At 37.5% G+C, this 26,755-nt stretch overlaps 2 protein-coding genes across 6 annotated transcripts in view; one reads left to right on the top strand and one right to left on the bottom strand.

The window, feature by feature from the left end:
• Marchf7 (membrane associated ring-CH-type finger 7) overlaps window positions 1–4,224 on the top strand; it is a 36,424-nt gene extending 32,200 nt beyond the window's left edge. For 2 of the 5 annotated variants that reach the window (XM_090342770.1, XM_090342767.1), the window contains 2 exons: window positions 14–62; window positions 2,909–4,224. In XM_090342770.1, coding sequence (XP_090198896.1) covers window positions 14–62; window positions 2,909–2,967 — 108 coding nt within the window. In that variant the 3' untranslated portion in view covers window positions 2,968–4,224. Of the gene's footprint in view, window positions 1–13; window positions 63–2,520; window positions 2,546–2,908 lie in introns of all 5 variants that reach the window. The other 3 variants (XM_090342771.1, XM_090342769.1, XM_090342768.1) reach the window with 2 other exon arrangements.
• Window positions 4,225–4,585: 361 nt separating this feature from the next.
• The window catches only part of Ly75 (lymphocyte antigen 75), a 110,973-nt gene continuing 88,803 nt past the window's right edge, over window positions 4,586–26,755 (bottom strand). The window contains exons 35-39 of the mRNA XM_090342779.1: window positions 16,505–16,615; window positions 10,913–11,029; window positions 9,735–9,908; window positions 7,978–7,992; window positions 4,586–5,165 (exon numbers count right to left, since the gene is read on the bottom strand). Coding sequence (XP_090198905.1) covers window positions 4,981–5,165; window positions 7,978–7,992; window positions 9,735–9,908; window positions 10,913–11,029; window positions 16,505–16,615 — 602 coding nt within the window. The 3' untranslated portion in view covers window positions 4,586–4,980. The remainder of the gene's footprint in view (window positions 5,166–7,977; window positions 7,993–9,734; window positions 9,909–10,912; window positions 11,030–16,504; window positions 16,616–26,755) is intronic.

The raw sequence follows: 26,755 nt of genomic DNA, 5'->3' as shown, positions 1-26,755 counted from the left end.
GCATTGTTTCTAGTTTATTAACCTTGCAAGAACTCTTCAGGCACATATGGAAGATCTCGAAAGTAGGTGGAATTCCCCTCCCCAGACTTGTTGAATATACTTTTGTAAATTAAACCCACAGAACAAAATCTTAAGTATATATACTCTTTTCGATTAAATTAGAGCCTTGCTTTGTAGTTTGGTTGACTTGGAAAATATGAGTTGGGCAATTGACACTAGTCTTTTTTTTAACAGCATACTTTTAAAATTTGTAATTGTTTTAAGGTAGAGAAGAGTACATTTTTAAACTTACTGTTTCACTTTTGTTGTACATAAATCACTTTGATTTTAGCGCTTGTATTCAGATATTATTTAACTATTAAGCCATTTTTCTTAGTTTTTTTAATATGTGATGAAATTTTACTTATTAGCTTTGCTTTGCAAAATGTTTTCCTTGAATTTGTATATGGTTCCAGAAAATAAAGAGAAAGTCCTAGCCAGGCACTGGTGGCTCATGCCTGGAATTCTAGCTGCTTAGGAGAGAGAGCTGAGGATCACAATTTGAAGCCAGCTTGTGCAGGGATGTCTGAGACTCCTCTCACCAATTAATCACCAAAAAGTTGGAAGTGGAGCTGTGGCTCAACTAGTAGAGCACTAGCTTTGAGCCGAAAAGGTCTGATTCTGGCCCCAAGTTCAGTCAGTAGACTCGACCCAGAGAGAGTGAGAGAAGTTTTGATTCTGTGTATATGACAAAGCCATAATTTTAAGTTCTTACACAGCCTGGCCTCTTAAAAGTCCTATTGCACATCAATGGTACATCATCCAGGTGGGCACAGGAATCACTGGCTCTGGGAACAGTTCCAAAACTAACTCCCACATGTGAAACTAAAGGAATCAGAATTCATTTAGTGCAATTTTTTTTTTTACTTCATAGCTTCTTCCATTTAGAATCTGTAATTGACTAATATGAAACTGTGACGCAAGGTGGCTCATGCCTGTAATCCTAGCTGCTCAGTAGCAGAGATCTGAGGATCGAGGTTCAAAGCTAGCCCAAGAAAAAAACGTGATTCTTATCTCCAATTAACTACCAGAAAGCTGGAAGTGGTATGGGTCAAGTAGTTGAGCACTAGCCTTGAGCTGAAGAGCTCAGGGACAGCACCCAGGCCCAGAGTTCAAACCCACCAAAAAAAAAAAAAAAAAAAACAACTTTGATGTAATAGTAGTAATTTTCTCTAGTATATTTTCCCCAGATACTGTATTTTTAAGAAACTAGCATTCTCTCTTTGAATATAGCTTCCTAAACACAGCAGGGTTTTCCCCCAGCATTTCAGGAAAAGAAACAAATGACACCCACATTCGAGTAGAGTCAGTGCTGCAAATGAATTCCAGTGTACCAGTGTGGGGGTGGGGGGTTGGGCAGGGGTACGTACCTGTAATCTCAAGTACCCTGGCCCTGTCTGAAAAATACACTAAAAAGAAAGACTAGGGTCATGCCTCAAGTTGTAGAGTTAGGCTTAGCAGTTGTTAAGACCTCATATACAGTCCCCAGTGATGTAGGAAGAAAAAGGGAAGAAAAGCTGGGCACCAGTGGCTCATGCCTGTAATTCTAGATAATCAGGAGGCAGGGATCTAAGGCTTGAGGTTCAAAGCCAGCCTGGGCATGAAAGTCCATGAGATTCTTATCTCCAGTTAACCATCTGAAAAACCAGAAGTGACACTGTGGCTCAGTGTTGGTAGAGTGGTAGCCCTGAGCTGAAGACCTTATAGACAGCACCCAGGCCCAGAGCTCAAGCCTTATGATTGACCAGGGGAAGAAAATACCAGTATATTAGTATGTTTTGAAAAGCAGTTTCAAATTCAAATTTTCTTTGGTGAAATTAACAAGAAGCTCCCTGAAAAGCTATTCTAGTCTTTATGAGAGAGCATAAAATTTAATCACAGGGTTTATAGTCACAAGCTAGGTGTCAAACACTAAAAGGAGGTTTTATTTCTAAATGTTCCATATTTTCCTGTAATTTGCTCTGGCTTGATTTCATTTGCTGGGTGTTCTTAAATTATACAATATTAATATAAGAAAAGAGTATATTAAACCTTCCATCCAGTAATAGAGGACATAAATGTTGGTTATATGTCTCTTTTAGTGAACTTGCACTTTCTTTTGTATATCAAGCAGTTGTATAGTCTTTTTTTTTTTTTTAGTTTATTTTTTGTTTTTGTTTTTTTCTCTTCCCTAATCTATCCTTCTTAAAGACATTCAAAATGCTTTATATTAAATTTCAAGTAACTAATGCCTGGAATAATATGTGGTCAGAAATGTTGCCAAAGTGATGTTTCTGACAGTTGGGAGACATGTTGGTAATCTCAACAATGAGTCCAATTATTATATCGTAAGCTGTGTCTATATAAAGCTTTTTTGACTTACTAAATAGTTTTTTCTTGGCATTGTATAGACATAGCATTGATGTAAATTGCAAGAACACCCATAACCTGTTATTCTATGTACATTTTTTTTCATTCTCATCGGATGCATCAAACATGCAGCGGTAATAAGCCAGATTCTACTCAGGTGTGTGAGAGCACTTGCCTTAAATTTACTTTTTCTCTAGTATATGTATCATTAGCTACTACAAACACAAAATTGATCTCAGAAATGATTTAGAAGATCCTCTTGAACAACATTTATAAGCATTTTCATTTTTGTAAAACTATTACATCACAAAAGTGTGTGGGGGCGGGGGGTGTTGTGAATGGGTATCACCCACAGTTAAACCACCCTAACTCAGTCATGATAACTTACCATTTTGACCACACAGTATACTAAATTGGGATTTTTGTTTTACAAGTCATTGCTGTTCTGGGCTTCATATTTACCTCTCCCATTCTCATCCTCCTCTAAATCATTCTTGATCATCATGTTTTCTTTTAACAGCTTCAGAGGATGATTCTGAAGAAGATGGAGACCATAACAGAACATATGATATTGCCTAACTTCATTTAAGAAAAATGGATGATCTGTGAACAAGTGTTTATTAAAACTGGCAATTAAGTGTGAAATAATTTTGTGGGGAATGCCTATTAAATATATTGACTATTGTATAAAATGAATATATATACATACATGTATCCATGTAGATATATATTCATTCTCAAGTGTTGCTGAATTAAAGTTCTGCTGGACCCTTTTAACATTGGCCAGCAAATCTGATGTTTATAATGCGGTAATCAAAAGCAATTTTTTTAGGTGAGTGGGAAAGCATTACCCTTGATTTAAATACCTAAGCACTGTCCATCAACCCTTTGTTGTGTTCTGATTACTGTAGTCATATTTATGGGAAGAAAAAAAGTTTGTGTTTTAGTCTCTTGCTAGTGAGAAAGGTGGGACAAAAACGTACTTTTGAAATGAAATGCCAGATGGCATCTAATGAGTTTTTAAATGTCTTAAGTTGTAGCCACATTTTCATAATCATTTACTTCCAGTGTTCTAAAAAAAAAAACTTTCAAAGAATGGGGAGAAGTTTATGAAAAACATATTAGGTTTCCAAATTTAGTTTCAATTCAAAATTCATTTAACTTTAAAACCTAATTTTTAAAAAAATATATAAAATAGAGAAATGATGGATAAATTTTATATTGATTTGCAATATGCAGATTATATTTGATAGTCCATGATATATAGGTATTCCTTTTTGGGATATTTATAGCTGTAAGATACCAGAATTGTCAGGCAAATGATATTTGGTTAAAAAAATTACTGCAATCTCAAGTTAGTGGAGTTTTTTTAAATCCCACACCTTCAATGTTTAAAACACTGGTTTTCAATGTACTTTTTAGTGTTGCCACTTCTTTATAGATAACTATGATTAAAAATAACCTGTTTGGATCTTGGTCATTTTTAACTGTTCCTTGGTAATTCCGGGCATTTATTTGATGATTACTAGTATTTTTCACTACCTTTGGGAATACATATAAACATTACCTTTTCAACATGAATGAATCTGCACTGTGGTTATGAGTTGTTTGTATTTTCATAACATTGTATTTTCCCTCGTCAACACCCTGGTATAAATGGTTATAAACAAATGCAATTGGTTTCAAAAATAAAGTCTGATGTTATGGCAACAAACTACTTTTGTCAAAACCTGCCTAGAAACCATGTTATTTCTCAAATGTGAATGAAGTTTGCCCACACTTAGTTCGTTGCTCTTCTGTAAAATCTTGGCTTGAAATAAAGTGCATATTGATTGATTTATAGTTTGAACTGTTTACTTTTAAAATGGCACTCAAAGACTTTTAAAACTAACAATTTAATCTAAATTATAAATGTTTTTGCCTATTTGCATTTCTTTTAAGCTAAACCACAAAATTTAAAGATACCAGTTTATTTATATTCATGGGTGCTTAATGGTGCTTTTAACTTGAAATAATACTTTTAATAAAATTCATCATGAAAATTATCTTTCTGACCCACAAAACATTTTATATAAAAATGTTATCAAGATGCAATAAAACATTCTACAATTTATAGTTCAGCATTACATATCAAATGACAAATGATAATGATGGCTCTGTGCCCCTGGTAATATTAAGTTTCCCATATTATATAAATGGGCTGGAAGAATGAGTGAAAATGGGGGGGGGTAAGGCAACTTATTGCCAGTTTCAAATTGGAATTACTGCATATTGGAAGCACAAATGTACCTTCATTGTGTATTCATATTTAGAATTTCTCATACATGGCAAATAATACGTTCACTCTCAAGCTCCCATACAAGGCTAAACTCAAGTGTTTCTGCATTTGAAGAGAGTAATACCCCTAAGTTTGATGTAAGGTGGTTCCTCTTCTAAAAGATTAATTTTTATCTCGAAGGCGTAACTAATACCAGAATGAACACTCCCATGTTATTTTCAGTCATTGTATATTCAAATATTGCACAGGAATCACTCAGTATTTGATGTATTGGTCTGAGAGTATCAGGAGTTTTGTCAAATTTTCTTCAGCAACTACCAATTTTCTTCAGCAACTACCAAAACACAATCATCATTATAAGGTGATTGGGGTGCAGTTGCAAAAACTGTGGTGAAGCCAGAACCAGAGTTTCTTTTGTAGAAGAACCAAAGGATTGCTCCCAAAACTATCAGAATTACTGTGATAGCAATCACCAAAGTTGTTATTAAAATATGGTTATCTGAAAAGGAAAAGACAAAAAGTGCATGATATCTAAGGATACAAATTTAACTTCCCACATGTATGAAAACGTTACACATTAACCATCGAAGCTGTATTATTTTTAATCTTAGAGTGCTGCCATACTTCAAAGATTCAATCAAAAGGTTGTCAACTGAAGATCCCAAAGTGTTCCATACTCTACTACATATATCTTTCTTCTGAATTAATATTTTACAAGCCCATATCTTTGCTTCCCCAGGGATAATGTTTCTCCAGGTTTGATGGTTTGGCTAATTATAAACCTGTACAACCTTGCATTTCTTTGCTATTCAAAACAATTATAGTCTTCTGTATAATTCAGTTTCATAAATTGGATTACTTCAACTTGTTCTCAAATATTTTCAGAAAGGTAAATTTTATATAGTAATAAAGACCAGTCTGAAATGTTTAGAATCTTCCTTTGCAGATGAATTTTTTTATGTATACTGAATGTTTAAATTTCAACTGATTCCTGTTAAAATAGGGCCTGGGAGAATTAAAAGATTAGTGTGAAAAATCTAAACACAGGAAATGGTAATAAGCAGTTCTCTGTTTAAAATATTGTCACAGTTTTAAAATTAGAGTTCTTTTCTACTTCCATGTAGTACTTTGTTTTTATAGTAGTAACCAGCTTATAGCTGTTCTTTCTTTGTAAATGCTACATGTTGTTTTTCTATAAGAAGGTTGTAACTTCTGTGTGCACATTCTTAACCCCTCCCTCTTTCATCTTATATGTCTATCATGGAAAGCCACACAGAGAGAAAACACTTGTAAAACATATTAGAAGTATACCCTGCCAATACAGATACTAATGATTCAGCCACATTGAAAAATTACATGGTAGTTTTAGAGCTAAACATCTACACCTATATTAGGATAGAATTCTACTTTTTGCAATATAACCAAGCTCTAGACAACTGTGGTGACAGACATCAGAATAGTAGAGATGTGTAAAGTGAAATAAACCACTGCATGTTTCCTCATGTGGAAACAATGTAAGTAGAAAAGGGACCAGATGACAATAGAATTGAGTCTCAATGTAATTAATATGTGTTAATCAAAATTGGGGAGTAGACTGATATTATGGTGGACACTTGTTGGGAATGTTAAGGAACTTTTGTGTTACTATGGAAATGCCTGCTTTAATTTGACAGACAATTGAATATACCAACATCAAGCTGTATATCTAAGATTTCAAAATATGGAGATTAAAAACTATTCAGGTCAGGCATGATGGTATATGCCTAATATACAGCCCTGGGAAGAGGAAGCAGGAAGATTTCAATTCTAAGGCTTAGCTACATAGTAAGATTTTGTCATTTGTACATATGTATGTCCATACATATATACATGCATACATGTGTATGTACAACCCAACTGATGAAAATCTGGAGGTTTGCTAATGACCTCAGGCATTGCTAACTGGCATGCAAGGTGATCCAGATCCTCTTTTGATGCAGCAATTTTATTCTGAAGTATCTAAAACAGATAAACAAGTATTTGTGCAAGGTGTTTTGGGTTTTTTTTTTTCAACATGGTTCACAATAACAAATGTTAGGAAAAGACAAGTAGAAGTTTCAAGCTGGGAAAAGTATGCAGTTGTAATAAGATGAAAGGCGCATGGTATCCTTAATATGTGGCTATTAGATCCAAACAGTACAAAAGCGAGGACTCAATATTTGCATACCCAATGCTATGGACATGGTATTGGAAATATAAACATAACTACATAGACATAAAAACCTATGACTATAGACATAATGTTTTATTTCATAAATTAATACATATCTATGATATACAAACCCTTAGCCTAATTTTGATTATCTTCTAAAAACTAAGTGCCAGTGATTGTATCTAGAGATTCCCTTCTTGAACACTTGTTTGTTAAACATGTCATTTGAAATATGTAAAAATCAATGTTAATAAATTCTTTAATAAAAAATATATATGAAAAAAAAACCAAAAACAGTGTCCAGTTAAGGTAAGTAGAATAAGTGGGAACAGTGACTGCCTTGTATAATTTTGTTCACTAGGTCCTTGTGCTTCATAGACAGGCACTCTTCCACTTAAGGCACAACCCCCTTTCTGCTTCAGTTATTTTTCCAGATAAAATCGCCAGTAAAAGGAGCCAACCTTGACAGCACTCTACCCAAACTTCCCATGTAGCTGGGAATACAGGTGGGAATAACCACAACTAGCTCATTTGAGACTCAGCTTTCACTACCTTTTTGTTGGGTTAGCTTCAAACCCTGTCTCCACCTTCTGAAGTAAGAATATAAAAGTTAGCTACCATACCTGGCACCTATCCCCCCTTTTTAAAATAAATACGCATTTTGTACACCCAAGTTGAGACAAACGTGTGGTGAATTGTAAATATAAGGTGAAGCCTTTCAACAAATATAGTTTCATCCAACAGAAACAATAGATTCCATAGTGAAATGTTCATTTTATGTGTTGTTTAGTTACCATAATTTTTGTCGGATCTTGGGGATCTGTTATATTTTAACATACCAGAATTTTAAAGTATTTTCGTTTTTATGTTTTGCTTTTTTATTAATCAGTTCTGGGCTCTGAACTCAGGGCATGAGCACTGTCCTTGGGCTTTCTCAAGGTTAGTGCTCTACCACTTGAGCCACAACACTATTCCTGGGTTTTTTTTTCCTATGCATATGGTACCAAGGAATTGAACCAAGGTCTTCACGAATGCTAGGCAAGCACTCTACCACTAGGCAAAACTCCTGGCCCCTAATGTATTTTTAATTAGAAACATTTAAGAACAGAATGTTGCTTACCTGATAAATATGGGACTGAAAGGCAAAAAAGAAAATTAATTTTAGTATTCTTTGTTATAAGAATAAACATTAAAATGAACACTTATTAGCTTAATCTGATTTCTACCACTTTGTCCATTTTCTCTGATATCTATATGTTCTGATTTTAGTTTGCAGAGACAATACTCTGACAAAATCCATTAGTGTGTTTGCTGGAAAAGTCATGAGGCAAGTGATAGTTGATAGAAAATGTAAAATGAAGCAACTGTGGCCATTATGGACTTGCCCAGGATTTGTGATATTTTCAAATTTCCATTTAATTAAATTATGCTGGGCGTCCATGGCTCACACCTGTAATCCTCGCTGCTCAGAAGACAGAGATCTGAAAATAGCCCAGACAGGAAAGTGTGAGACTCTTCTCTCCAACGAAGTATTTAAAAAAAGGAAAAAAGAAAAGGAGTGGAGCTGTAGTTCAAGTGGTGAAGCACTAGCCTGAGCACAAAAGCTAAGAAATAGTGTGTAGGCCAAGTTAAAGCCTCACAACCAGAAAAGAAAACAAAACAAAAAACCCCAACTTTATATAATGATGTCCTGAAGCTCAGTACATGATCCAAATTTTAAAAAAAGTATTTGAAATTGGATTACTACTATTGTAAAACTACAGCAAATGTTAATATAATTCAATTGAAGGACCCATAGGGGGAAAAGTAGAATGCTTAAAAAAAAAGGCAAAAATACTAAAGACACACTCAGAAGACCATTGTCAATGTGATGTTTCAAGCATCCCAAATTCATATTTTGATATTTTAAGCTTTGGAAAATTCTCATTCTCTGGCTTTTTTTTGTTTTGGTGGGTCATGGGGCTTGAATTCTTCCTGGCAGCTATCTGTCCCAGAAGCTCTTCGGCTCAAGGCTACCACCCTACCCTTGAGCCATGCCTCACTTCTCACTTTCTAGAGGTTAATTGGAGCTAAGTCTGAGGTCCTTTTGTGCACGGCTGACTTTGAACCTTGATCCTCAGATCTCAGCCTCCTGGGTAGCTAGGATTACAGGTGTGAGCCACTGCATGAGCGCTGACATTTTGAAAGCAGATTATGCAGTTTCAACATTGAGGTAGTGTGGAACAGGGTAACTTAGTTCAAGGTAAATTCTTAAGGATTTGAAGAAAATTTATGTTTAATTCAACTCAGTCTTAAACTACACTGTAGGTTTTTTTGTTTGCTTATTTAAAGCATATTTGTTCTTATAGATAATTCCTTATAAAATAAAACTTGAATTCTGGAACTGTGACTCTTCAGTACTTCCACACAAATAGGATATGGCCATTGCTTTAATCTCTTGGAAATTTGAAGCACAGGCAGATATACAATGTCCATTCACATGATCTAGCTCTACCTTTTAAATCTAAGAGAATTGTTCGATTTCCAAGAGTCTGACAACAAACCATCCTACCAGTGTTGTGGTCTTCATATTTGAGTCATGCATATCTCCCAGTAGTAGTAGTAGTAGTAATAGTCATCGTCATTGTCATCATCTTGGGGCTTGAACTCAGGGCCTGGGCACTGTCCTTGAGCGTTCTCGAGGCTAGGACTCTACCCCTTGAGCCACAGTACCAGTTCTGGCTTTTTCAGTGTATGTAGTACTGGGGAATTGAGCCTAGAGCTTTGTGTATGCTAGGTAAGCATTCTACTACTAGGTTACACTCCCAGGCCCTCCCTGTACTTGAAAGACAACCCTACTTCCCCACCAGAACACTGGAGAAAGACAGTCATACTTACTTGCTGCTTTACAAAGTGTGCCTTCCACAGAAGAAATTTCACAATTTCCTTTTTTCCATTCACCAGTCTTAGTGTACAGAAAACCACAGGTGTCAACTAGATCTTCACCTTCTTCCTCCTCTGCCCACTTATCAAATGTCATATTTGAGTTGTCAAACCATTTGAAACTTGCATCTGTTAAGAAATACTTTCAACATTGTAACAGATCTAACAGTTGTCAAAGCTGAAGAAACAGGTCTTGGATGAAAGAAGCGACATTACAAAGGAATGAGACGTTACTAAATAATGTACAGTCTTTTTGGTTATAGGATTTAAAAAAAGAAATAAATGCAATGTACAGTCATCATTAAAAGTTATTTAGTCCTGTCATCAGTGACTCACACCCATAATCCTAGCTATTTGGGAGGCTGAGGATTGATGTTTGAGGCCAACCTAGACAGAGGGATTCCGTCTCCAATTAACCAGCAAAATGCCAGACAGGAGGCATGGCTCAAATGATAGAATATGAACAAGAAGGTTGACTGAGAGCATGAGCCCTGTGTTCAAGCCCTAGTATTACACACACACACACACACACACACATTTAATACTTAGAAATTTTCTTGGAAAAAATTATATGAGTAGCTAAAATAAATTAACCTTAGTTACTTCACATTACTTGAAAATATTTATGGGTATACTTTCTACTTTTCTACAGTAATGAAAATATAATAATATTACCTGGAAGTAAAGCTAATTTACTTTCTCCTTACCTTGATACTAATATTTATTTTTTGACTATGCCACCTTACAGAAACACTGAGCCAAAAAGCACATATAAATCCAGACTGTTCACAAAGGCACAGTGAAAAGCGCCATCAGTGAAACCTGTAGGAAAGCTACCTTTGTCCAAGAGTAAAAATCAGGTCAAGCGTTAGTGGGTCATGTTTGTAATCCCAATGACTCTGGAACCCTCATTCTTTGAGGACTGCAGCCAGTCCAGATAGGAAAGTCAGTGAAACTCCAGTTAACCAGCAAAAAGCCACAAGTGGAGCTATGGTTCAAGTGCTTAAGAGCTAGCCTTGAGCAAAAAGCTCAGCAACAGTGCTAGACCCTAAGTTCAAGCCCCAAGATGCACATAAACAAAACAAACACTAAAGAGAGAAAAGTGATTTCTCACAAGGTAAAAAATCACTTACCATCTGTATCATAAAACATGCCAAGGAGGACGTCCTCTGGGCCCTTCCACTGATTTTTCAAAGTGTCTAGTAAAAAAGCATTTTCTTCTTCAGTATGTATGCTTACCATGTCTGCTCCTGAAAGTATTTTGAGAAGAAAAAAAGGCATGTTCAGGGTATATAAAAATTACAAATTATATACCGCAAACTTTGTTTTGCTTCTTTACAAAGTCTTTTGAGGAAAAATAAATTTTAACTATAGGAAGCAAGAAAAATTATAGGGTCAAAACATACATTGTTGAAAATCAGAAACTGGACAGACTATAGCTCTATTACAAAAAAAAAAAAAGAATAGTTGGCCTCAGATTGCTGATGGGGCAATTTAACATCACAAGAACTATTACACAAGGAATCTGTACTAAAATGAAAATTAAGGTTGTTGAAAGGTTGATTGATACGTTGTTTATATATGTGGAAGTGTAACAGACCTACAACATAGACTAATAAAGGTGAAAATTTAAAATGAAACTTTCAGATTTGCAGAAAAATAGGAACTAGTTAGTGGCTAATCAGAGGAGCGTTATTACCTGTTTAAAGAATTTGGCAAGATGTGTCAAAAGCCACATATATCTATTATTTGACACAGTAATTCTTAGTGTATGCTGAAGTAATACTCAAACTGCATGTCACACAATCGTTGTTATAAGCTTGTGTACACAAATACTCAGGCATCGTGTTGTTTATGACCCTGAAACATTTGAAACAATATCCCCTGTAATAGAGTCCAGTGCTCTCAATGGTTACTACTCATGGTGGTGCGATTTAGCATGTATATATATTTTTAGATTTTACTTAGTGGTCATGCATTATGAAATTATAATGGGATTTTTAAAAGGAAAGAAAAGATGTATTTGACCTTCAAAATATTTAACACAAACAGAATTAAGCAAGGTTCTCGTGGAGTCCGTTTGCCATTCTTAAAACCTATGATGGCTTCTTTTTTATAACCATCTAACTGCTACAACTTCATCTGTTCAAAACTAATATAGACTTTTAAAAATCTATTTCATCCTCATTCTTACTGCTGAAATGTGACCAAACTACCACTCTAGAAAATTGTCAAGAAAAATATTTATCTAGATTGTAGCGAAGACTTAAGTATTCAAGATGAGGGTTTTTTTTTTTGCCCTTTTCCCTAAACCTTGTTGCAACCTGTGAAACTTGAAGCATCATTAACATTGTAATCTAACTATTGTATGAAGTACATTTATTAGGTCAGGGAAACAAGACACAGTTTCATTTTCTTAAGTGACAGCCTAAATCATCAAAAAATATGTGTGCTCAGGTAAAAATAAAAGAATTCACAAAGTATTATAGTACTTACTGAGATAAATTCTAGGTCTAATATTCTGTGTCTGTGTGTGTGCATGTACCCATTCTGGGACTTAAACTCAGAGCTTGAGTGCTGCTGTCCCTGAGATTGATTTTTGCTCAAAGCTAGTGCTTTACCACTGGGACCACAGCCCACAGCTCCATTTCTGTGGGGAGTGGTTAATTGGAGATAAGAGTCTCATAGATGTTTTTCCTGCCTGGGCTGGCTTCAAACCCTGAGTAGTTAGGATTACAGAGGAGAGCCACTAGCACCCAACAAACCTTTAGTTATTTTTTTTATTTTTTAAAGAATTTATTAACATTGATGTTCAAATTTCAAATGACGTGTTTAACAAACAAGTATTCAAGAAGGGAATCTCTATATACAATCACAGGCACTTAATTTTTAGAACATAATCAAAATTAGGCTAAGGGTTTATATATCATAGATATTAATGTAATAAAACATTGTGTCTATAGAGTCATAAGTTTTTATGTCTATGTAGTTGTGTTTATATTTCCCGTACCATGTTCATGTCATTGGGTATGCAGATATTGAGTCCTCGCTCTTGCACTGTTTGGATCTAATAGCCACATATTAAGGATACCATGCGCCTTTTGTTTCTTTGGTCTTGACTTGTCTCACTCAACATGATTCACTCTAGATTCATCTGCTTCCCTGCAAATGCCATTATTTTATCTTGTCTGTTGGCTATGTAGAATTCCATTGTGAATATATATATGTATATATATCACCATTGTGAATATATATATGTATATATATATCACATTTTCTGTATCCATTCATCTGCAGTAGGGCATCTGGATTGTTTCCATCGCCTGGCTACTGTGAATAGTGCAGAGATAAACATAGCTGAGCAGGTGCCCTTGTCATATCCTGGGTTATGATGTTCAGGGTAGATGCCCAGAAGTGGTATGGTGGGATCATAGGGAAGGTCAATTTTCAGTTCTTTAAGAAACCTCCACACTGCTTTCCAGAGTGCCGAACCTAGTTTACAATCCCACCAGCAGTGTAGTAGGGTTTCTTTTTCTCCACAATCTCGCCAGCATCTGTCATTGTCTGAGTTCAAAATCTTGCCTTTAGTTGTTTTTATGGCTGATATAGATCATATATCACAGAAAAGAAAAATTGGAAATATTTGTTATAATAATATATAAAAGTCACAAAATAAACCTACTTTTTTATTTAGTGACATTTAGCTTTCTTGTTCAGTTATTTTTCTAAATGAGTACTACTATCAAAAACAAAGAATAAACAATCACAAGGTATTGGGAATATTTTACATTTTGCCTTTCATGTTTGCCTACTATTCTAAATAAAATTTAACTAGAGCAAAAAAAAAGTTCCAATAATACAAATCTAGCTAGCTTTCTGGCTCATGTGTGAAATGAGCATAAAATTGGGAAATACATGCTGGGATTATTAGAAATTATGTGAGGAACTTTTATAAATCTTTTTTAAAAAATTTATTGTGAAGGTGATGTATAGAGGGGTTACAGTTACATATGTAATATAGTGAGTACTTTCTTGTCAAACATTGTTACCTTCTCCCTCATTTTTCTCCCACTTTCCCTTCCCAAATCCCCATTTCCCTGCCAAGTTGTAAAGTTCATTTCCAACATACAGTCTTGTGAATATCGCTGTTGCATTAGTTCTCTTTTTGTCCTTTGTCTCACCATTTTGTTGTTCCCCTTCCCTTCCCTAATTCAGACAAATGAATATATGATACACTGGGTACCATAATCCCCCTACAGGGGGGAAAATGAAAGAAAAAAGAAATAGCTTCATACACTACCTTAAAAACAACAGCTACAAAGAAAAACCTCTTCTTTCCATATCTTGGAGTTGATTCTGCTCAGCGTCATCTTAAATGATTACACATACATAGCTATTGAACTATTGTGAGCCTCTGTGAGGACTATCCTAGCTACACATTTACTAATTATTACAAATGAGAGAGATCATGTAGTCTATGTTTCTTTGGTTCTGGCTTAATTTTTTTCTAAGTCCATTTCCTTATGAATGCAGTGATGTCATTCTTTCTGATGAATTCCAAGTGTATATATACCACATTTTCTTGATACCTTTATCTGGGCATCTAGGTTGGGTTCTTAGCTATGGTAAATAATGCTGCAATAAACATGGTTGTACTAGTAGCTTTACTATGGTCTTGTTTGTGGTCATTTGGGTAAATGCCAAGAAGTGGGATTGCTGGGTCATAGGAAAGTTCTATGTTTAGTTTTTTGAGAAACTTCCATACTGTTTTCCAGAGTGTTGAATATACACACAAAGAAATGCTCAACATCTCTGGCCATAAAAAATGCAAATCAAAGCAACATTGAGACTTCACCCCAGTTAGAATGGACATTATCAAGAAATCTAATAACAGATGCTAGAGGGATGTGGCCAGAAGAGAACACTACTACACTGTTGGTGGGAGTATGTGAGAAACTTTAAAAAAAAAAAACCTGAGAAAGTTAAGAAAAACAATATATAATCTTCCTCCTCCTCCCACCCCCAACTGGCACTGGGGCTAGAACTCAGGGTGTGGTGTTCTCAGCTCTTTCACTGACAGCTTGCACTCTACCACTTGAGCCTTTTTGCTACCTCCTCTTGTGACTTTTGTTTAGTCATTTGCAAATAATCTCTTGGATCCAAACCACTATTTGGATTATAGACCTCAACTTCTCTTTTCTTCTGCTTTATTGAATTCTTATTTAATCAATTGAATTATTTCCCTAAGACAATAGCATCATATACACAAGACCCTCTGAAGGTTAAAAAAATAAAGAGTAACAGGGTGTCCTTGAATCATTCCTGTAATCCTAGCTTCTCAGGAGGCTGATACCTGAGCATCATGTTTCAAAGCCAGCCAAGATAGAGTCTCTGAGAAAGTAGAAAGGAAAGCTGTGGCTTAAGTAATAGAGCATTAGCTTTGAGCAGAAAAACTCAGGAACTGCACCCAGACTCAGGACTAGCACAAAAATAGAAATAAAGACTATCTGTATCATTGTAACATCTAGGTAATGTCTTTGAAGTAATGGTAAATTCCTTAGTGGTTAAGTTGTAGATTTATAGAATGTATAAAACATTATTTCTTAATTCAAATAATTGGGAAGAGCAAAGATAAATAAGCATTCTCTTCATTGAATAGTATCTTGGCATGAAATTATGGGCAGTGCTCATAATGCACTTTGAGCTTCATTGCTTCAACATGCACATTCTGCACTTGCATTGGCAGAGGAAGTAAAGGCCCCAACACTGTCTTGTCCAGTGACTTTGGAAAGCCAGAGGCAAAGGAAGTGAAAGTAAGAAACTACATTGCTTTGATTACCTTGGTTTCCTACTGGACTGGTTCTCTTTCTGTAACAGGAGTTCTTAGCAGGTTAGAGAACCCTGGGAACTCAACTGCTACATTTTGGAATAACTGTCTCAGTAGCAGCTCCTTACAAATTTACCTGAAGAAAAAATTCCTACTGATTTAAGTTTTCTGTGTTATGAAAAATGATCTTTAAGTGAGAACAAGAGTCTCAGAAATGTATGAGAAGTACTTGCAGGAGCCTATTTAAGAATTGGTACCATGTTCATTCCCTGAAGCATTAACTATTGAAAAGATTTTCTTTTTACCTAGAAAATCCTAGTGTATCAAGGACTTCCCATTCCATGGACAGGCCAGACACCCTGAATGAGGAATCTAGCTCTTCTGTCCTCCCCTGGGAACAAGGGCAAATTACCAGCTCCTAGACCTGCCAAGATTTACCCTTCTGCTTTGGCAGCTTCTTTTGAATCACTAGGATTATATGTGTGAGCTACTAACACCCAGCTATTTTATTTCTATTTTTACTATTTTGTCTTTGTGTGGGCTAGCATGTGTGTGGGCACGCAACAATGCTGGGGCTTGAACTGGGTACACATATACATACATGCATGCATACATACCTACATGCATGCATATATATACATGAGTAAATAAAGTTAATGCCAGATAAAACATGATATATTTAAGCCAATACCTGCCAGAGAATACACAGATACATATTATGGTCTTGTCACCAAACTTTGTGAACAATGTACTGACCTGTCTTCTAACTCAAGAAATAAAACTCACACATCTAATCCAATTGTGTGATTGTTGTGCTATACAATCAAAGCTTTTCATTAATTCTAATAACTCAGTTAAAATTGATATATAACAAAACAAACAAAAAAGGGCCACTTACCATGGCCTGTACATTGATTTCTGACATCTTCTATGCTTTCTACTTTGATGGCTTCTTTAAGAAAAATATAACAGCTGTCTTGAAACTGAATCCAGGTGGATGAAGGACAGTCTATGTGGAAAAAAAATAGCCTGAGAATAATAAAGATATAGGTCATAAAAATTTCACAAATAAGGGCATATTTCCATTCATTTTTGTTAAAAATTAGTAAGAAAGTAGAATAATGAAATATTGAAATTGTGTGAAGAAAGGGGGAGGTAGGGGCCAGCAGTGTTGCCTAGTGGTAGAAGCTTGCCTAGCATACATGAAGCCCTGGTTGGGATTCCTCAGTATCACATATACAGAAAAAGCCGGAAGAGGTGCTAGCCTTGGAACAGCACAAGGACAGTGCCAGGCTCTGAGTTCAAGCCCAGGACTGGCAAAAAAGAAAGGGAAGTAGGTAAGAGAGATGAATAGAGGGGGTATTGCTTGGAAAATATTATATACATTTATGGAAGTGTCCCTATGAATGGCTAATACATGATAATTCTTAAAAATCAATATCATAGAATAGAAATTTCTTTCTATTACAGATGTGGGAAAGAAAAATCTGTCAGTGATTCTCTTCTGACTTCAGAGTGCAAAGTTATGTGCTTAGATTGTTTAGGAATTCAGATGTGTAAATTATAGTATTACTAAGGCAAAGAACTATCGAAGAAGAGCATTGGCTAGAATTGCATGTTTCCCTTTGAAGGTTATCTTTGTAAGATATAATAACACTTTCAAAAGTTTCTAAGAAGTATAAAGTATATGCAATCCTTGATAAAGATCATAATTCTAAGCTAGGTGCTGGTGGCTCATGACAACACACACACACACACACACACACACCTCTATAATCCTGGTTACTCGGGTAACAGATCTAAGGATTGTGGCTCAAATCCAGACCCAGTAAGAAAGTCCATGAAATTCTTATTCCCAATAAATCAACACACACACACACACACACACACACACACAAACACACACACACACACACACATGCTGGTTGTATGTACACATAAGTATACACAAAATTTAACTCCACTGAATAAAGAAACGAAAAGAACTAAGCTTTCATATTTCCCCAGACTCCTATAAAAACCAGAATATTTTATCTATACCATTTTATTTTCAAAGTTTTTGTGTATTTTTAATATAACAGAGTAGGAGCAATACTACAATACTGGTCAGTCATGTTAATTAAAATTATTCAACATTCTAAGTGTAGAACATGGCAGAAACCGTTCTTTGTCCTTAGTATTTGACCTCACCTGTTCCACACAGACACAGATCATTTTCCAATCTTGTAGTAACTCTTAGATGATGCGTGAGCAGAACTGAAATGCTCCACATATAGGTCTTCCTTTCAAAGGAAGAAGTATTCTTTCCACCATCTTTTACCCTTTCCCACAGGCTAAACGTATCAGTTATCTTAAATCTTGTAGCTAAAGGAAACAATGTAGGAATAACAGCAAGAGATAGATGGATCCTCGTCATGCACTCATATTGTAATAAGAGAAGTAAACTTTCATCTCAATCCCCCCACCCATGGGGTGGGGCTTGAACTCAAGGCTTCTTGCTCTTGCTTGGGTTTTCACTCAAGGCTGGCTGTCTATCACAAGAGCCAGCATGGTCTACACAGCAAGATCCTTTCTCTGACTGTAGAGAGAGTCAGAAAATTAGACCGTGGAGAAAATTTGGATCTTGGATATGTTGTTTAACTTTCATGCACTCCAGTTTACTGAATTTGCACAACAGAAACTTATCTGAGGGTGTTGCTACAAGAAAATTTTCTATATAATTGAGATTTCAGAGTAAACATGAAGGGAAAAAATCCTTCCCTCCTGTATCCTATATTCTAGTTGACGAAGATAAACGCACACAAAAAGCAATATAAATAAATGAATAGGTTAGACAGTACAGTAACTATTTATTGCTAGGTAACTAGAAAGCAGCTTAAAGAAAGTATAGCTGAGTATTTATTTATGGCTCTGGCCTATAATCCTAGCTACTCCGGAGGCTGAGGATTACCTGCCGGTCCAGGCAGGAAAGTCCACGGGACTCATCTCCAATTAACCACCAGAAAACTGGAAGTGGTGCTGTGACTCAAAGTTGTAGAGCACTAGCCTTGAGAAAAGAGTTCAGGGCCAACCCCTGAATTCAAGTCCCACAATCAGTGACAATCACAATGATGACAACAATAACAATAAGTATATCTCACATAGTATGCCTACTCAGGAATTCAAAAGCAAGTGTTTAATTGGGTGACTCTGCCTGGGCAGGGGAAGGAGGACAGTTCTCATGCTGTTGCAGTCCGGATGTTAACCGGGCAGCTGAAGGACTGTCCTCAAGAGGGCCCATTTGTATGGATGGTGAGTGGGTACTGGCTGGCTATGGTCAGATGAATTTATCCACCTAGTAAACTATAGTAGGTGGCTTCCCTCAGAGCGAAGGATTCAGAGACAAGGCATGGGTGCAATGTCTTATGTAATCCAGCCTTGGCTATTACATAATTTCTGATGATATAGAATGTCCTATTGGCTACTATAACAGGGTTTAACAGAGAAATGCACAAGTAGGTGATTATTCCCACCCCCCCCCACCTCTGCCCAGCCACCTATCCGGCTCACAGTGGTTCTGGAGAGCAGGAAGTCCCACAATCTACTGTTTGCAGGCTGGAGAACTAGGATAACTGGTGTTGTAATTCTTTCCTAGTCTGAAGGTCTGAAAGAGATTGGATCAGGGGCCTGTTGGGGATTCAGGGTAAGGATATAAACCCTAATTTGAGAGCCTGAGAACAATGACTCTGAAGGCAGAAGTTGGATGTCTCAGCTCAAGAACAAAAGGAATTTAACCTTCCTCTGCCATTACATTCTTTGTGGACACTAAACACACTGGATGATGTTGGCTCACATAGGTAAGGACAGATTGGTAAGTAAATCTTTACTAAGATTTACTAATTTAAATATCAATCCCTATCAGAGAAACCCTCAGACATACCCAGAAACAATGCTTTACCAATGGTGTAGGCATCCAGTAGGCCCAATCAAGCTAACACATTAAAACTAACCATCACAATTCTAAAAACAGCCATATTCAGTGGGAGTGAACTATACAAGTACATGAATACTAACTGGTAGGTATCTCTGATAACCATCTGAAAAGCTGGCAACCACAAACACTGGTAAGTTGCATAGAGAAAAAGAGTAGAGAAGCAACATCCTGTGTGTGGGAATGGGTGTTAGGTAGGCTTCCAATTTTACAATGTTGTCTAGGAAAGATTTCATTATGAAGGTGACAAATTGCTGAGAGACATGAAGTAAACAACTGAAAGGATATCCACACCAGATTTAGGAAAGGGCAGACATGAGACCCAAGAGATGGGAGGGGGTGTAAATGATGATAAACACAGGTTACTTAAAGATCTTCATTGAATAATTAAGCCGCATATGAGATGATTTAAAAATAAAGGATATATGCAGAGAAACTAAAAATAGATGGATGACTAACTTCCACAAAACTTTCTTCTGCTTTTTAAGGCTCACTTCTGCATTTGCAATGCCAGTGAACTTAGCACTAGAACTTTTGCATGCTCTAAGACAGAATGTATGCCCCGGAAGCAAGCACTACTGGACAGGTTTTGTTTTGTTTTGTTAGCCAGTCCTGGGGGCTTGAACTCAGGGCCTGGGCACTGTCCTTGGGCTTTCTCAAGGCTAGAGCTCTACCACTTGAGCCATAGCACCACTTCTGCCTTTTTCTATGTATGTAGTACTGAGGAATCAAACCAGGTCTTTGTGTATGCTAGGCAAGCACTCTACCACTAGGCCAAATTCCTGGCCCTATACAGGTATTGTTATGTTGAGAATGGTAGGGTTCAAATGTGAATGTATACCCTTTTCTTATTTTCTTTTTGTCTGAGACCAGGATTCAAACTCGGTACCTGACTCTTTCACTTGGTATTTGGTACTCTACCGACGAACCAGACCTAGGAGATGTTTGTTGAGGCCATGTATCTCATGAAGGGAAGGATAACATGAGTTCTCTTCAGTACTTAGTATCTAATTGTTTTAATCAAATTCTGCCTACAAAACTCTTTGTAAAATGATTTCCCATTTATCTTATGTCTTACTGGAAAATAAGTGGTTCTTCATAATGAATCTAAATGTCTCTTCAGGGATTATATAATTTAATAATTCTACTAATTTTCTATATATGAAAAAAATCTTAGTATCCTAATGAAAAAGATACTATTTACTTTATCTCCAAAAGTTTCTATATGATCTTTTAACTAAAATAACCATGTCAGACTTAGAAGAAAATTTGTTTTGTCAAATCTAAAATACTGTTCACTTTTAAGTTTCATTTCTTTTTTTAATCATCAAGTAAAGCCTAAGAGGCATGATCTGTAGACACACTTGTTCTATGTGTTAGCAAAGACCTTTGCTCCTCTCCTATTATGATATGACTTATGGTATAAGTTGAAGTCACTTACCTGTCACAGGGCACCTCTGGTAAGACATTAATATTTGTGTTATAAATGGAGGAGGGTGTGGCTTGTATCTATGGGTTACTTAACCCATAGCCCATAGGTACTAGGGCTGTGCTCTGAACTCCAAAATCTAGAATCTCAAAGAAATTGAGTTACTCTAAGACCCCTTCCCCTTTCCACATTCCTCTTCCCAACTTTGCTTCCAAGATGTATACCTCCATCCTCCACCCTCAAAAGAACTATCATGAAACTGGTGCAGTCATTCCCTGCCCTTTTTCATTGGCATCATTCATCTATTTTCTTTTTTCTTTTTTGGGGGTGGATCTTGGGGCTTGAACTCCAGGACAGGGTGCTGTCCCTGAGCTCTTCTGCTCAAGGATACCACCCTACCCCTGGGTCTGGCCACTGTCCCTGAGCTCTTCAGCTCAAAGCTACTGCCCTACTCTGGTGCCACAGCACCATTTCCTGTTTTCTAGTGGTTAACTGGAGATAAGTCTCATGGACTTAAAAGCCAGCCCAGGCTGGCTTTTAATTGTGATCCTCAGATTTCAGCCTCCTGAGTAGATAGGATTACAGACGTGAGCCACCACACCCAGCTATCATTTTCTTACACATTCAGTCTCCAGGTTAGCACAAAAGCAATGGTGTATTTTACATGTACACTGTTCTAATACTGATTCTAACACTGTTAGAAAGCCCTGTTCTAACACTGATTTTAAAATGCATCAACAAAATCCTAAGTTTTCAATAATGAAAGAAGTCCTAAAAAAACGACTGCAATTTCACTTTTTTGTGGGAAGAAAAATAAGCATTAACATCCTAAAACAATCTACAAAAGAATTCTAATAGTTAATCTAAGACATTTTCTCCAGAACCACATAATTGCCATCTACAAGGATCAGAAAATGTGACTTGACTATATTAATGGAATTTAATGTTTTGAATTTAAATATAAGTCATAGAAAAGATGATATAATTTGAAAAATTGTAATCTATCACATCTTTTTAGATCATTCACCCCAAATTTTCATCCTCTTATTGTAAAGTGGAATAAAGTACAGAGACAAATCATAACAAAACAAAAACAAAAAATCCTCAACAATAACATCCCTGTTGACAGAGTTTCCTTCTAGGAAGAAAGTGATAAGCAAGAAGACAATGAATAAAGAAGACACACCGAGGAGGGCTATGAAAAAGATAAAACATGGAAAACATCCGTGTTTGGAAGAAGTCAAGGAAGTGGCAAAAGGACTGAAATCTAAATGGCAGGAGCAGGGGCAGCTATGCCAAGAACCAAGAGGTAGTCTGCAGAGAAGGACCAGAGGAGTTAAAGTACCCAGGTCAGTGTGAATAAACAGAGTGAATAGCAGAACGCGTGATAAGAGATGGCATTAGAGAGGAAGGCTGAAACACCTCCTGTTACATTGGTAGGCCATCACAGTTCAAAATCAGAAACCTAGATTTCTGGCTCCCATGATGAGCCCATATTGAGAACTTTCTCTGAAGAGGCTTGCATTCTCTCCTTCCATGCCATTCGTGGGAGATCAATGACCAGTAAATGTGGCCATCATTTTCAGTGTGCCAAATGCAACATTGCAGAAGGCCTTATTAAAAGGGATGCATGGAAGCTTATTCAGAAATTTCAAGACTATCTTATCTGTTGGGATATTTAAGCTAGTTACTAAGAAGCAATAGAAGAGCATTCTCACTAATAATAAAACAGGACTGTAGCAATGATGTCTCTTTCAACATGAAATTTATATTTCATTTCAATACTCAAGACATTTTCAGTTAAGATCTTGCTATTCAGCTAATTCCAGGATTACCTCGACAGGCTCTTTCTGGACTTTGTTTTAAGCCAGGCATGGCCTCATATTCGTTGGAGAGATTAATGAGATACTCTGAAGGAAAATAACTACAGTAATTTTTCAGCCTTAACAACATCACCAAGAATATGAATAAGCCTAGAAACCATAAAAATCCAGCTTCTGGTGGTACATATATATTTTCTTTCTCTCTCTCTCTCTCTCTCTCTCTCTCTCTCTCTCTCTCTCTCTCTCTCTCTCTCTTTCTCTCTCTCTCTCTTTCTCTCTCTCTTTCTTTCTTCTTTCTTTCTTTCTTTCTTTCTTTCTTTCTTTCTTTCTTTCTTTCTTTCTTTCTTTCTCTTTCTTTGCCAGTCCCGGGGCTTGAACTCAGGGCCTGAGCACTGTCTTTGTGCTTTCTCAAAGCTAGAGCTCTACCACTTGAGCTACAGCACCACTTCTGGCTTTTTTCTATGTATGTGGTACCGAGGAATTGAACCCAGGTTTTCATGCATGCTAGGCAAGCACTCTAATCACTAGGCAAAACTCCTGGTCCTAGGTAACAAATTTTATCATAAAAATTATCTTGTTTTTAATGTTACTTCAAATAAGTTCAAATAGTTGATAATATTGCATTTTGCCTTTCAGCTTGATCTGTATTTTATATATTTGTAGAACTTTCAGCAGTTCATTCAATTTTAACCTAAATGAGCCAGTGAATCTCTTCCAGAGAGGTAACTTTGGCTTTACAATCTGTTGCAAAGATTTTTTTTTTTGCTAGTCTGGGACTTGAACTCAGGGCCTGGGCACTGCCTTTGGCCATTCTCAAGGTTTAGTAAAGGGAAAGAAACCTGGATTCACCTTGGCTGTAAGAGATATTAGACATAGTGTAATAACATCCCTATGAAATATTATCTCTGCTTTATGACAAAGTTGGCTAACTACCAAAGGCAAAGCTCCTGATCTTAAGGCTTTCTGACCAAAGTAAGCTGATTGGCAGTATGACTTAATTCAATCATTATTTCTTTTAAAGCTCTTAGAAATCCCATTTATTCACCTTAGATAGGGTATATCTCAGTGGTAGAGCCATACTTGCGTTCAAATTCCAGTACTGAAAAAAGAAAGGAAGGGAAAGTGGGAAAAAGAGACTTGGAAAGCAGGAATTGGGGAGGTAGGAATGGAGAATTGGGGAGAAGGACACAATGAAAAAGGGGAACCTTTATCCTCATTGCTGGTCAAACTGGTTTCTATGAAGAAACCTAGAAGCTGATTCTCTTTCAAACTCTGCCAAAGAATGGATTTGTTCATTTCCATCAGACACAGGACTGGGACTCAGTATCTGAAGCTTGTAGGTTTTTTGTTTGTTTGTGGCTTGCGTGAAATGCAAATGTCTGGCATTATAGTGACAAGCTAAATGGGAAGTCTGATGGCTCAGGCAAGGGTGGGTGCACAGGAGGACTCAGAATATCTGGCCCAGCCTGTCTTAGGCAAAATGAATGTGCACAGAGGGAAGGAATGGTGTGAAAATCTGCCCATGTGATTCTCAGGTAGGCAGCAGATGGCTGTAGTCTACAACAAAAGCTTTCAGAAGAGGAGCATACACTTTGCACCAGTTCTGAGCTTTTCAGGGCCCCTAAAATATTCCTTCCTGTCAGCAGGGATCCTGGAAAGGCAGTGAGATCCGCAATTCTGGCACCCACTCTGTTCTTAGTTGTTTTGCTCTTTAATTCTGGGAATCGTTCAATCAGTAGTATTTGAGGATGGAAGTTCTCTGCCACGCCCCCCCACCACACACACACACACACACACACACACACACACACACACACACCCCTCCTTATATTTTTTGACATTCTTGCATAGAAAACTTATTTAAGGGAAAAAAATCAAACACATATTCGATGGGAATTGTCTCTTTTCCTCAGGAGTCACTGTAGAAATGGCTAATCCTGTGTAAAATTTCAGTTGTCACAACACAACAGACCAGAGATTTTTTTTTTTAATCATATGATTTGCGTGAAACCCAAGCTTGGCCTGAGTACTGCCTCTTCCAGCCAGAGTTATTTGGCTGAACTGTTTTCCTGTTTCAACACTTGGACACTTACCCCACTGCCCTGACAAGGCCTCTTGGGAGAGAGGACCCCTCGTCCTCCCTGCAGAACCCAGACTCCAGTATCCCCTGCTCTGCCTCATATAGCACATGGTGGGGAGGGGAGGAGGGGGAGAAACTTGCAATCCCCAGAGACCCTTGAAATTCCGGAAGAACCTCTCTGCTCTTGGTCAGCCCATTTCAGGGGTCCTTCCCGGGATTGGGGTCTGCATGCGGGATGGAAAGGGGGCGCTCTCGCGTCCTCACCAACTCCCTTCTCCAGGGCAGCCCAGGGGGTCATCCAGGGTGGGGGTGATAAAAGGGGGAGGGCAAAAAAAGACGGAAGGAGAGAGGACTGTCCCTGACTGCAGGATCCAGGGAAGGGCGGTGGGAGAGGAGTCCCGGAAGGCAGCTTACCCACAGCCGCGGTGGTGCTGAGGCCCAGCAGGGGCAGCAGGAGCAGGGACAGCGCGGCCCGGGGCATGGCCGCCTCTGGAGCCGGGCGGGCGGGCTGGCGGGCGGGCGGTTTGGGGCTGCGGCGGCCTGGCAGTGCTTCTCTTCTGCAAGTGCGGAGCTGCATACGACCCCTCCCTCTGCCCGCCCCGGGGCGGAGGGACTCTGAGGCCAGGGTCAGACCGCCCGGGGAACCCCAGCCCTGATCCCAGAAAGGGGCTGGCGCACTGCTTCAGGGTAACTTTTCATTTGCACTGAAATAATCTCGGCCTTCCAAAAATGTTGCAAGAAAAAAAAAAAAAGAGTACAAAGAATTTCCATAACCCTCCAGCCAGCTTCTGTAAATATTAACATCTTATATAACGACAGTGCCAGGATCGAAAGCAGGAAATTACGATCATACTGTTGGCTAATCTAGGCATTTACCACATTTCACCAGTCTCTCTACTCTCCTTCTCCCTCCTCTTCCCCTTTCCCTACTCCTCTGTTCTAGGAGTAAATTCAGGGAAGCGCACCACGTGTCCTTTAATCTGGGACATTCTTGATTGCTGTTCATAAAACCTATCTGGGTGTTTTCTGGCAAAACTACCACAGACGGGAAAGAGAAGACGATGTCGCCATGTCTCATTGCTGATGTGAGCTCTGATCACTTGGTTCAGAACAGCCTACTAGCTTTCTCCTTTGGATCAAATGCCATACATTCTCCTTAGACAACTTTGATCATGAACCTTTTTGGTTTTGTTTTCCACACAGCGTCACAATTTGTAGCCCCAGCTTGACGAGAACACTGTTCACCTGCTTCAGCCTTCCCAGTGCTGGAATTACAGGTTTAAACCATCTAGAGTTGGCTCAAGAGTCTTTAATTATAGTTGTTATAATGCAGACATGAGATATCCAATTATAATATAACCCGAGGGTTTCTGGAGCCAGACAACACAAACTCGGGGCCAAACAGATCTGCTTGATCAATAAATCTTATGTCATTGGCAAAAGAATCCTATAAAACCAAATCTAAATTCAACATAAACACACACACACACACACACACACACACACACACACACACACACACACAACTCAAAAAAATGGGCAAACAAGATGAACAGACATCTCATCAAAGAAGATAAATAAATGGTAGTAAACTTATAGAAAGATGTTTGCAAATTAAAACCAAAATTAAATACTGCACACCTATTAGAATGGCCTAAATCCAAAATACTGACAACAAATGTTGCCAAAAATGTGAGGCAGGAACTCTCCTTTATTGCTGATATCAGGGAATGTGAGTTAGAACAGCATAGAAAGATACTTTGGTAATGTTTTACAAAATGAAATCTACACTTGACAATTAAATAGACACATTAGATTGTAACCTCCTTGTACAAACTTTTGAAGTT

The sequence above is a fragment of the Megascapheus bottae genome, chromosome 12 (assembly GCF_031878675.1).
Source record: "Megascapheus bottae isolate mThoBot1 chromosome 12, mThoBot2.hap1, whole genome shotgun sequence".
Lineage (NCBI taxonomy): Eukaryota > Metazoa > Chordata > Mammalia > Rodentia > Geomyidae > Megascapheus > Megascapheus bottae.
The sequence above is the reverse complement of the archived record's forward strand: the minus strand, read 5'-3'. Positions and strand labels throughout refer to the sequence as shown.